The 13137-nt window shown below is 39.4% G+C and overlaps 1 protein-coding gene across 1 annotated transcript in view; it reads left to right on the top strand.

Moving 5' to 3' along the window:
• The window catches only part of COL24A1 (collagen type XXIV alpha 1 chain), a 146641-nt gene that overhangs the window by 90174 nt on the left and 43330 nt on the right, over nt 1-13137 (top strand). Inside the window, exons 25-28 of the mRNA XM_062581626.1 lie at nt 2781-2834; nt 4743-4796; nt 6724-6777; nt 7403-7456. Coding sequence (XP_062437610.1) covers nt 2781-2834; nt 4743-4796; nt 6724-6777; nt 7403-7456 — 216 coding nt within the window. The remainder of the gene's footprint in view (nt 1-2780; nt 2835-4742; nt 4797-6723; nt 6778-7402; nt 7457-13137) is intronic.

Raw genomic sequence — 13137 nt, 5'->3', positions numbered from 1 at the left:
TGCAGAGAGTTTTATTTCTCCTTTAGTCTGACTCAAAATCCACTCTCTTTTTTTATTTTTACTGTAATTTTTCTTTACTTAACTAATTTCTTCTGAGGAACAGCCAGTGTCTAGGAAACTTTCTACATAATAGCCAATGTTTCTCTTTGTTCTGGAAAGTATGGCATTGTAAGCTAGACCTAATGTGCTAGGTAAAACAAGAGCACATACCCCATCACTGCTTCCTAGTCATTCCTTCTCTTTGAGACCGAACCAGAGGATCTTATTCAGAAAGACAATACTCTTGAACTGAAAAGAGGATTTGATCAGGGGCTATACGCTAAGTGCATAACTGCTGGTACAAGGCACAGTTACGCTTATTTCTAATCAGCATCTTCAGCCCTCCACAAAGTGTGGCATGGGCTGGGAGCTCAGTGCTGTCTCTGTAGGAGGAGAATAGGCCTGAGTTAGCTCTTGGCTCTGATTTACGCCTTCTATCTTTTCTAGGATAAGAGAATCAAAGCAATTAATCTTTAATCTTTTGAAACCTTACCTCCACAATACCTTATCTTGACGAGCAAGAGTACAGGGTAATTCTTTGTCCCACAGCTTTCTGCCTGGCAGTGAGGCCCACTGCTGGCCACAAGTCATGCTGACAGTGGTGGTAGCTCTCATACTCGTTAGAGAGTTCGTCACAAAGTCCCATCGTTCCTGCCATTGACCTCTGGGCATCAACTTTGTGCTAGTATCACCAGGACCAATCTTTGTCTGCTGCCGGGAGGCTTCTCAGTTCTGACACGTAATACACATGTTCTGAAACACATGAGTCCAGCAACCATAGAGGTGCCTGCTTATTTCTTTAGCCCCTTCCAAAAAGTAGTCTGTGAAAGTGTTGTCAGCCTTGAAAGTAGCTGTCTTGAATAGCTCATTGCTTAATAAGATCAAAGAAGGATTAAGGAAATCCTCAGTTGAGGCTATACACCCAGCTGTATCTGGGTATGTGCCTGTCCAAAAGGAATACCAGCCCAGAAACTTTCTGTAGTATTTTCATCTTGTAGCCTTAATATCTTCCCTATGCTTGTCCCCTGGGCCACACCATGTTGTCTCTTGTGCTCTTCTGTCTGCTGTATGTCTACCCCTAAAGCTTAAAATAAGTCCTCCTGTCTGATTCAGATTTGGAAAATGTGGGTCTGAGTAGAGCTGAAATAGTTCAATATAGGTCAAAGAAATTGTGATATCTGTCATGAAAAGATAAAATTGATCCACAGTTCAATTCAAGTCTAAGATTCCTAAAATCAGCTACTTAGATTAGTCCATACTAATAAGAATATTTTTGGAGCTAGAGCAGACTCTAAATTTAAGATGACAGACTTAATTTAATTCTTTCTGATTTAGCAATACGTCATAATCTGCAATCTAGCAGCAACCATTCAAAACTGCTAGTATTGAGGGGAAATTGCTATGTGAGTGCCCTTCACTCTCACTGAATCCACTGAAAAACTAACTACTCAAGCATCTTGAGGCTTTGCAAGTTTTATCCCCCTCGCACAAATTCCCTTAGATCTTGTGGTTTCCATCTGTTATTCTAGATATTTAGTTATTTAGACATTTAGTCTGGCTAGATATCTGCATGAACCCCTCCACAGTGGTGTCTCTCAGATGCTCAATTAAACAGTCAACCCACTTGACCTGCAGTTCTGAAGTTAATCCAGTTCATGTGCGTTTTTCTTTGCCATCGCGTTCATCATGCAGTGTGTGATGCATTCCGTGGAAAAGATCTCAACTGGAATAACGTTAAACTAGGTGACCAAACAGCCAACTCGCCTAACAAACCCATTCAGCCTGCTAAAGCTGAGCAAAACCAGTAAGCGCTAGGACAGACTCTCTATCATTTGTACCAGTGGGGAACATTGACACCACAGCCAGCAATTCTGCTTTAGGCAGATGCTGGAAAAGAGACTTTACTCAGACTTGATTTATATACCAAGGCTACATTTCAGAAAGGAGCCTGAAGAGCCTCCCTCCCTAGCTTTAAGCATGTGTGAAGTCCAAGTGCAGGCAATGTCACTTTGCTAAGCACTTTTTGAAGTAAGGCTACTGTTTCATACTCTTCTGAATCAGGGGCTTGCACTCTAATTTTATTTTTATTTTTTTACTTTGATAACAAGAGGAGAATTACAAGCACTAGGAATAACATTTTGAAAAGTGTTTTCAAATGGTGCTTTCTGTTGCATCAAGTAGAAATTTGCGGGAGAGTCTCAAGAGTGTTGTTGTATTTATTTTTAAAAGAACTAAAAGGCTCTGAACCCCTGACTTCAAAGGTATTTGGGGCTACAACACTTCAGGGGAAAATTCTTACAGCAGCTGATCCAATATCATTTTTGTTTTGACTGGCTTTTACTTTTTTCCAGTGAATTTACACTCCTTGAAATTTGTGGTCAGACTGAAGCACTGGCAGAACAATTCTGCCTTTAATTGTATGTCTGTAAAACTTTTAGCATTGCAAGCCTCAGCTAAGTGGCAGACGATAGGCATACCATAATGCTTAAATTCATGAAGTTTCTTTTTTAGCTGTAACCTACTGCCTGTGAGTCTAGATGCAGTGATCTTCACACACAGCCTATAAGCCAGGTTAGTTTGTGCAGCCCTCCTTCTACTTTTGACAGAAAGGCTGCCCATGCAGTCCAGTGCTCTCTGCGATGAAGAAAAGCTTCACACACTGCTGCTGGGTTGCTGGGGAGCTGCCAGCCATGAACCAGTACAGTCACTGCACTAAAAAAGTCTGCTCATCTTTTATACAGGGATCGGCTGGGTTACCTGGAGAAATTGGTCCATCTGGAAGCCTTGGTGAAAAGGTATAATAACACATCTGCCTATTCAGCAGCAAAAATCAGCTTTGAAAACCATTGGTGAGAGAAAATATTGGGGAGAGATCATTTACTGACCACTGTGACAAAGCTAATATTTTCATAGCTATTTCAGAGTGCAGAGATGTAATAACTAGTAACCCAGTTGCTGTATTTGAGGTCTACATCTGGTATCCTTGGTTTTACTTTGGCAATGAATTTAGAGCTAATAGATTTGTTATCTCATTTGTATTAAAGCACACACTTTGCCATCCACTCCTGTTGATTCTCAGACTGGCACAACTAACATTTGTTTTATACACTGATCGCTGATTTCACCGCTGTATAGTGAGGAGATGAAAGAAAGACAGTAAAATTTGGCCATATGCTTTAGTAACTCTGCTGAAATACTTCTTAACAAAGTTGAGTAAATAAGATGATATTGTTAGTTTTGTCTTCCCTACAGTAGCGGTTGTGTTTATTGAAGCATGTTTGGCAGAGTTGATGTGACCAGAACAGTATAAATAGCTTTAGGTGAAATATTTTAAATCCAAAAAACCAGGAAACTATCACTGGACTACATGTCAGCTTTAATTATAATAAAAACATAATTGCTTGTCAGAATAATCCAGCACCATTTACATTTCTACCCTATAGGGATAAATTATTTCATCTAGACTGATGGCTGCTATTTAAAGAGACGTTATTGAAAAAAATACTCAGTGATTTACAAGAACTTCCATGAAAATCTGGTGATAATTTTACTGTTGGTTTATGTAACCTATGAAAGGAAATATATCAGTGGAAATCACTGCTTGTTAAAACTTAAATTTAGACAAGTCTCATGTGGTTTTAATCACAATATCATCTTAGAATTCAATGTCAAAGAATTCTTGTTCTTCATAATTACATTTTGCCCAGCAAGTGTTACCTTGGGATACTGTTGCTAGTTTAACCTGATTAACTAATCTATTGAGAAATGGAAACAAGCTGGTATGTTTTCATTACCATGCTGTTTCTGTGCAATTTATTATCTTACTCTTTAATGGGATTAAATGCTACAGTGTAAACATGCTTTATGGATTTAAATGACAGATGTACTTTGCACATAGTTATTTTAAGGAAATGTGTCCTTAAAGTGTGTAACTTAAATATGTATCATTGTCACTATATTGTGTTCGGTATCTGCTATAAAAGTGTAATCTTGGTAAAGGGGATAATCTACAGCTGGACCTGATGTTTGGGCTGAATGTTATATGGTTAAAAGATGAGAAAGGGCGTGTGACAAGAAAGAGTCTCTGTACTGCGTCTACTCTAATTGCTTCCACTGCTGCTTCAGGGTTGATCTTGCTTATACTGGCATGCATTAAAGAAATGAGGGAGGGGGAACAACATTTTATGTTTGCTTGATTGCTGTGCTTATAAGTAAGGTGACATTTGTGAATTAAAGAACATAAATAACTCTAAATATGGTGCACCCAATGGAGAGAAAGGATCTGCTAGCCACGCAATCTGATGTAGTACCAAATCTCTTTTCTGGCCTTCTAGGGAAGGGAAAGGCAGGAAGACTCTGTATTTCTTTTCAAAATAGGGGTGGGCTTCTAGGGAAAAGAGTGCAAAAATTCCAGAATAGTGGAAAAGAAGGCCTCTGCACTGCTTCTGAAGGGCAGTCTCTGAGTTGCATGTGTTCCCTTTCCTGGATTTTCTTCTCCTAAACTTACTGTGTTATGCACTGCAAGAAGTAGTTCCCTCTGGCAACCAATCCCACTGTAGACTGTGGGCTACAGCCCTCATAAAAGTCCTTTTGGATATTGTTATCTCAGGTTAGTCTCCTTAGCCGGATATGCTAGGAATAGTGGAAATGGAATTAGTCAGTGGATGAGCACTCATCATTTTCTCTTCAATTTTTCATTCAAGGGGGAGCGAGGCAGTCCAGGACCAATAGGTCCTCCTGGAGAGAAAGGTGTCATGGTAAGTCACAAGTAAAGTGAAATCCATATTTATATTACTACAAAGGCACTTACTGTCCAAATGAGCAAAGAATTCTCACCCTCCTGACAGTGCAAGTCTTATGGAAAAGAATGGTATTTATGATGTGTTGTTTTGAGGAAGTTTCATTTAGCGGCTTTATCACTCTGTAGATACATCATTACAAATGTTTTGCTGAATGAAGCAGCAGAATAACTGCATTTTTAAAAATGGATTTCAGCAGACTTTTAGGTACGAAACTAAGCACAGTGAATTGAAAGGAGAGATAAAGGCAGGCGGGAAAGTAAAATCCGTGATATGCTATGTATATTGGGGTAACACAAACTATTCTAGTAGACAGACTGGTAGCCAGGGTGCTACCTTGTGATACTGCAGTGCTATGCAGGTGCACATGGTGGACAGCCCGTGGCACCACTCCAGTGGGAGGACTGGCTTCCTGGCAGCACTGTTTATGATAAATCAGGATGCAATGCTTCATGCAGCATTTGACAATCCAGAGGCCAATGGGTGCCATGGCACGTGAGCATTACAGACAACCTGGCCCTGTTTCACCAGTGAAGTTCAGAGCCTGGCTGCAGTAGCAAAGCTGTTCCTTCCTGGGCCAGCCCCGTATTAACCAGATCGTTGGGCCACAGGAGTATGAAGTTCACTTCGAACTTCCCAGGGAGATGTGGTTAGCGTTTGATCGGGTGTTCTGTAGTGAGCCCTGTGATGGCCTCTGAATGTATAGAGAATGTTGACAGGCTTTTAACTGTCTGCTTATAAGAGATCAGAGGGATCCTTTCAGAGGGATTCCTTTACAAGAAAACCTATTTTTCAGTGTCAGAACAATGTTAATGATAGGACTCCAGCTCATACCATTAGTCCTAGAGATTAGTTTGAATTTATCTTAATATTAAAAAGTCAACGTAGAGTTGACATGCTACCAGATTGATATACTCTTTATCCATTGACTTAGCACAGGTGCTGTGTCCTCTCTGATATTAAACCTCTCTGATCTGAATTTATCTTCAACCAGCTGCTTTTGATCCAGGAGAAAAGAATCATCAGAGAGCTGAATAAAGGAGGATTTTATTAAAATGGGATTCTGTTTTATAAACTACATTTTATCAACCAGTAGGCATGTTTGCTGCCGTAAATAAATCCACTTAAGTCATAGCAGTGAAAGCCATACTCAGTAAGTGTTCGCAACCCATGGATAGGAGCTGTGTTAGGCATTTTGTCTTGGCCTGCCCTGCCTACGTTGAGATGTTCACACCATTGTCACGTGATGATTTTGGACATGGTCAACAAAGTCTGCAGGATGCGTTAGCGCACTTAACTGACTCACTCATATAAATCCAGTACTGAATTGAATGGTAAGTGTTATTCTAGGCTGCTAGCTCTAATGATGGTTCTCCTCCACCAAAATCAGCATTACCTCACAGCATTACTTCCAGGAGCAGGTAAAAGTTTCTCAGTGTTTTAGACATTTGAAAGGCTTTAATCATCAGGAGAAGCTCATGCTCATACCTTATGGTGCTAGAGAGAAGAGTTTGCATTTCAAGAAATCTCTGAACATTGTATTACTAGTTTTGTGCAGATGACTTTAAAAACATCAAATTCATTTAGACTGCAGCTGCTTTTCTTCAGTAATTTCTTTCTCAGCTAGTGCAAAAACTGGTTTTGTAAGCTCTGTATAGGCTAACTGGCTAACTGCCTATTTTTTGGAAAACTTCATAGATCCTTTAATATTTTTGTGATACCTGCAAAATAATAGGTGTTTTCTAAACAAATTTTTGCACGATTAAATATTTTGTTAACAAGCCTCAGATTTCAGGCGACTGACTGGATTTATTGTTGTTATCTACATTTTGAACAATCTTGATAAAATTATTCTGTCTTTTTTTTGTATTTATTTAAATTCTAGGGCTACCCAGGACCTCCAGGAGGCCCTGGGCCTGTAGGACTAGAAGGATTACCTGTAAGTATAGTGCTGTGCTTTGTGGCCTAAAATGTGTGATTTTTTTTTTTTAATGTCCGTTTGCTGTGCTGAAGCTAAGCATGCTTGCTAATTTGTACTGCAGCCAGTAAAACTGTCATGACCCAAACACAAAGTCTGTTCAACTGCTCTTTACAAGGATGAACCATGAGAGACAGGAAACTAACTATATTGTTAACTCACCCATTTAAAAATTGCTCATTTAGACAAGTAGAGAAGTAGAATTTTTTGAGGAGGATTTATAATTGCACAGTATTGCACAGCAATTTTAATTCGCTGATGCTTAATGTAATCTACATGTATTCATTGATGTTTAGTTTAATTATTAAACAAAAAGAAAATAATTTCCTGATTTGGTGTATAATTGTGTTATCATTTGCCTATATGTCATCAGTAGAGACAGATATTGAATCTTCTACAACAAATTACCACTTTTCTTTTTTTCTTTTTTTTTTTTTTTAAGATAATGTTGCTGAAATGTAAGTGTCCTTTGACAATTTTAGGATGTTGGATAGAACTAATGTAGTCAACAGTCACATCGTGATTTCTTATTCAGAGTGAGGTTCCACAGGGGCTGCAATGAATAATAAGTTTATTTGGCATATAGGGACCCCCCGGGACAGGAGGAGCACCTGGGCCACAAGGACCTAAGGGAAGAAGAGTAAGTAATGTTGATATTTATAATTGTTGTCGGACGGATGCAGTGTTGCATGAGTTTTTTGTTTGTTTGTTTTGTTTTTTTGTTTATCAGCACTTCATTTATGTGTTTGGAAAGAAAATGAAAATAAGGCATAGGTGGGAGAGAGGAAAAAGCGAAGCCAGGTATATCACTCAACAGAAGACAGTGCATTCCAGTGTCTCAAACCTCAGATTAAACTGTTGTTTTTATTTCCTGTATGTTTTCAGTGAAAAGTGAACCCTTTTTTCATTGTATACAAAACAATAATCCAAAGGCCATGTAAGCCAATGAGGAGTCTATCCATATCAAACTCTGGAAGTAGATTAGATAAAGGTAGATACTTAAGAAGCATGTACAATATAGAACCTTACTATTTAAAAGATTGTGATTAGTAAATTTCTTGTAATGCAAAATTTACTAACCATATATTCTTTCATGTTTCTTTCTCATGATTCCTAAAATATTAAATAAGTGATTGGGAAAAGAGATGTATTTTTCAGTATATTTGAAATATATACAATGATTAGCAACTTAGTAGTATGAAATTATTTATAAAAGAAACTTCACATGAGTTTTCATTCTTTAGTATAGTTTCCTCCTTCTTTGGAAGAAATCTATTGTAGTTTACCTCTTTGTTCATGGGGACCATTTGTGAAATATAGATATGAAATGTATAATTTCTACTAAAAATTTTGAATAGTGGTACTGGGCTATCCTATAGCAAGAAAGGATTCCAAGTGTTTGGAGAGGTCTTTTTGCTTAGTTTCAGACGTAGAATATAATTTATCCCAGACTTTAACTCAATCAAATGGGTGAAGCAGATTTGAACATATATCTGTACAGACTTAGAATTTCTTGATTTTTTTTTGAGTTTGTATTAAGTGTGAGGATTAAGGAAGTTATCCTAATACTTCAGTTGCTCTCAGAAAAGGACATACCCACTATCATCAGAGATAATATTCATGGTCTTCTGAAAACTGTGCTCATTCTTCCCTTACAACAGATTTGTTTTTAGAAAGCTTACTTAAAAGCTTTAAAAAAGATTAAAGGATTAATGAGTATTCAGAAAATGAACAGGTGACCTGTGAGAAATGGGAAATACACTTAAATACTTGGAATGAACTGTTAATGACTTGCATTGATTTGCCCCAGTTGAATAAGTAAAGGTATCTTTGATGTCTGTTCCTTAGTCTAATTCTGCATTTAAGTTGGACGCCTCATTTGATGCACTTCATATCCATGTAATCTATTGGTGCCCAGCAAACAGAGTTGATCAAGGCCTATTTGTCAGGCAAAACTGAAATGCAGATGTGTGTTTGTGAAATATATCTGACGAACCTCAGAGAATCATTAATTAGATGCGGAGAGTACGAATCCAACCTCGCTTTCAGGAATATGGACCGCCACCGGTATGTGCAGCTTTACATTACCCAGGACTGGAGAAAGAGGGACAGTCTAGCCCCAGCATCGGTTAGCAGAGAAAGCAGCTCCCGAAGCACCAGGAAGATGCTTGTTTTTACAAATATGCTCAGTGGGGGAAGGCTCTAGGGGCTCCAGGGAGCCCTGTGTTAGTACTGAACTAATACTAAAGGAGCCTTCTCTGCCAGGAGCGAGAATCTCAGCTTTTGTTTATTGAAGGGGGAGGGAAAAAACAGCCCTTTTACTTCACAGACAGCTTTGGAAATGCAAATCAAAACAGCAAAATGCAAAACAGTTGTGAGACTGAAAGGAAGCAGTAGTTTGGCTCCACTTTTGCATCGGGTGGCCTGATTCAGCAAAGCAAATGGGTACAATTATCTCTCTGATTTCAGTAGGCACATATTTGAAGTGAAGTGCATGCCAAAGTGTTTTGCTGACTTGGAACACACAAGCCGATGGCATCTAGATGAGGAGTGTATCTAAGCACCATTTTCAAAGTAAAGTGCTTTTGTTCAGGCTTGGTCTAGAAAATAAAACCCCGTAGGCCGTATCTGTTCACAGGAGTTACAGTGTGGTTGCTCACCGATGAGATGCAGTGAGTTAGAAGGCCAGCTCGAAGTGTAAATTCAGTGTAAATTTTCTAGTCATCCCTGAGATGGGGACCGAACTGCTGCTGACTGCATGCAGTACTTCCCTTGGACTTGGCTTTTCCCCAGAACTCCCCCTCTGATCCCTCCTTCCTGTCTGTCCATCTGCCAGCATCACTGGAGCTGGAGTCTGGGCCTAACTACTGCTCGGAGTGTGGGGTCCTGCCTGTTCTCCTCTCCAGCAGCGCCTGTTACCTGCCATTGTTTTAGCTGGGGGAAGTCTTATTTTAATTTAGATTCTCTTTGGAATGTAGGAGGTAGTATTTTATTTATGAACTGTCACCTCTGCCAGCTGAGCCAGGAATTTTTGAGGAAGCCTCTCTGATTTTGGCAGCATGTCGTGAAATAGAGTGCTTCTGATTAAAGATTGCTCAAAATAAATCCCAAACATCCCAAGCTCTGTGGAGCTACCCATTTGGAGCTGCAGTTTAGGCCTTTGCCTCCATCCAGCATTGTTGGGAATGCTTCTTGGAAGGCACCTTACAGCAGTCCCAGGTCTTCAGGCTCTGCAAATGAACTCCCTTTGAAGCTGTTTGAGAATTTTGCCTATTCACAACATAAAAATATCAGTCTGAAAGTGGAATCTATCTAGCATAAGGAAAATATCTGAGGACCCTAGAAACCCAGGGTTTGTCATCACTGGATTCAGAATGAGAACAGTGACAGAACCCTGAGCTCTGTGTGGCAGGACACAGAAAAAACTCATCTGCAGTCACACACAGAAGTTAAATAAAAGCATATGGAAATTCCACTTCTTTGTGTACTGAAATAAGAATGTATCCCATCTTCACAGCTGGAGTCTGCAGGAAGTCTTACAAGCACTTACCGTCTATTGCTGCACTGTCACACAGTGGAATTCCTTCATCTCATGAATTCTGGCCCTTTCAGCAACCAGTTTGTATCCAAGATTACCCAGCAGGCTACTTCTGCTTGAGAGTATCCAGCTGCTCAGTCTGCAGTGTATGGGGGAACTCTGGGTAGCTGAAGAAGGCAGATTGCCTGGGAGTTTATGGAGTATCTCGCTGTTGGGGAATTTGGGGAGTATACCATTAAGCCTAGTGGTAGCACATGCCTTCCTCTGCTCGTGCTCAAAACTTGATGCAGTTAAACTGAAATCACATGGAAAGTGGAGTCCTTTTATGACTCATTTTATGTTTTTACTGTTTAATCTCATGCAAACATAGAGGGAAAATGCTGCTTTGTAGATACTTCAAAGGCAGAATGACACTCTAGGAGGTAGGAATAGTTGTATCTAAAAGGAAGAATTTCTTCTCAAGACTAGAAGAAACACATTTGTGGGGAGGACATGCTGCTAGCAGTGCTGGCAGCCTGGAAGCCCCTCTTGCATGTTCTTTTGTTGCTGAGATTCTGTGTACTAATGTATGGAGAAGAAAACTAGAATATCAGGAACTGGTGCTGCTTTTATTCATACTCTGATTTCTGATTAATGCAGCTATTGCTATAATTTGAGGAGAAGAGATAGAGTACCATTAGATTCACTTCACAGTTGAGACCTAAGCAAAATTCTCAGTAGTTGCTTGGCTCTTAGCAGGCAGTATTCTTCAGACTTGTTCAGTGTTTTGAAGATTAAGAAGCAATAACTTTTCTGCTCTTATTTTCCTGGAGCATAGCTCATCAAATTCAATCTTGAAAATACAGATAAATGGTATAGTAAAGTGCCATAAATTTGGGGTCAGCTAACAGCAGCAGATGTCCTTCACAGCCAGTAAGGTTGTCCCTGCTTTAATTGTGTCTGTACTGGCCTGAGGAACCACAATTACATAAGGACAGCAGTAAGTGCTGAGTGTGTGTAACTATCTAAAATTGTTCGAAGAATGTAACATTAAAATGGATGTCACTTCCCAATATTTTCCCGTGTCAACCATCAGAAGAGAGAAATAGCTAAGCAGTGCGTTTTTTCATTCCATTCTCCTTACATGTAGGAGGCAGGACGAGGAAGAAAAAAGAAGAGTTGATTGATGCTATTTGCCTTTTCAGAGGAACTTTCTCGGTTTATTATCTTTGAATCTTCAACACTGTATATTCCATTTTAGAAACAAAGCTGAACCCATGCCAAAAAAAAAAAAAAAAAAAAAAAAAAAGAGAGAGAAGTAGCAATCATTTGGCAGCTCTATTCCTTAGCTCTGTTGCAACCTAAATTAAATAACAGCAGGCAAATCGTGTGTATCTCATTCTGTACTAGCTGGAGTAGGAAATGATACAAATCCAAATAATCTGTGCCAATAATGAGTCACACTGTACTATTTACAGGGATGTTATGGTGTGCTTTAGTTAGAACATTAAATTGCCTTTTATGTGGGTTCCTGCACCCTCCTCTATGTCAGGCTAAACGTAGGCTGCAGGAAGGCATTGCCCAGAGCCAAAAGTTGAGCATCTTGTTGGTTTATATTGTTTTCACTTCAAAATTACTTTGTAAAAGGTTGATGTTCTGAACAGTAGGCCTTTGCACTTCATTACTGGTGATCAAGTCAGTCGTCATTCTCTTCCAAATGACTGGGTGGTTGATTCCAGCCCTACTGAAGTGACAGTGTCTGTAGGACTTGCAGAAAGGTTTCAGTGCATTTAATGTAACACAGACTGAGAAACTTGTTCAGTTTCCTGGCTTGACTGTTTCTCAGATTGTGGGTTGTGACCCTTTTTATGAATTCATGAAAATGAAGTCACGCAGTGTTGGATGAATTTCTCTCTTAGTATTCTTTTTATGAAAAAAGATAAAACCTAGCAACAATTTTTTTTTATTCTACAAATCTACAGAATCAATGTGTGTCCTTTTTCCTCCTTTAGTATTTCATCTTGAGAGTCCATCAGCCCTGTGGCAGGATGCACAAAGACAAGTCTTGGGTTATGTATATAAAAAGTCTAGAAAATACTGAAATTATTCTGCAGCATCTTGACTTAACATTCTGAATTTCCACCTGCCTTTGTCCCCTTAGCATTTGTTCTTGGAGAAGTTTCACCTGAAATCAGTATCAGATTGTGGGACTTCAAGATAAGCCTGCTTAGTCTGCCTGGAATTTTCATCACAACATAGTTCTTGTGCATTATAGATATCAGTTAAACAAAAAGTGCAAAGAAGTGACCTGACATTCATTTGATCAAAATGTTTAGTTTTCTTCTGAATTACACTGCTTATTTATTCGATAATCCAGGTTACGCAGTTACATAACAACCTGAGGCCCAGTCATGAAATTTTTGTGTTGGTGTACCTCACCTTCGAAAATAATGGGCATCTTTTAGATCTGATCTGCAATTGCATTGAAGTTAGCCGGGAGTTTTTCCACAGACTTCAGTAGTCTTTGAATGGGCCTTTCCTCAACAACAGCCCTGCAGCAACTAGCAATATGTTCTTTTGTACCCTCTTGTCTCCACTAGCTTGAAAAATTGCCTGTCAATGCTCAGTCCAAACAGAAGGTGGCCTGGATAACACAAGGATTGCCTCACAGAAGCTGTGTCCAAAGCTGCTGAGGTATCAGAAGTACTCAGGCAGTTTTCCCTGCCCGTTCATTTTCAATCTCCTATGGTTTCTGTGTTTCCTAGTGCTGACCAGACACGGAAGTGCTGAAATGCTGATGGATA

This window comes from Rhea pennata, chromosome 8 (genome assembly GCF_028389875.1).
Source record: "Rhea pennata isolate bPtePen1 chromosome 8, bPtePen1.pri, whole genome shotgun sequence".
NCBI lineage: Eukaryota > Metazoa > Chordata > Aves > Rheiformes > Rheidae > Rhea > Rhea pennata.
This window is presented reverse-complemented; position numbering and strand designations above follow the sequence as displayed.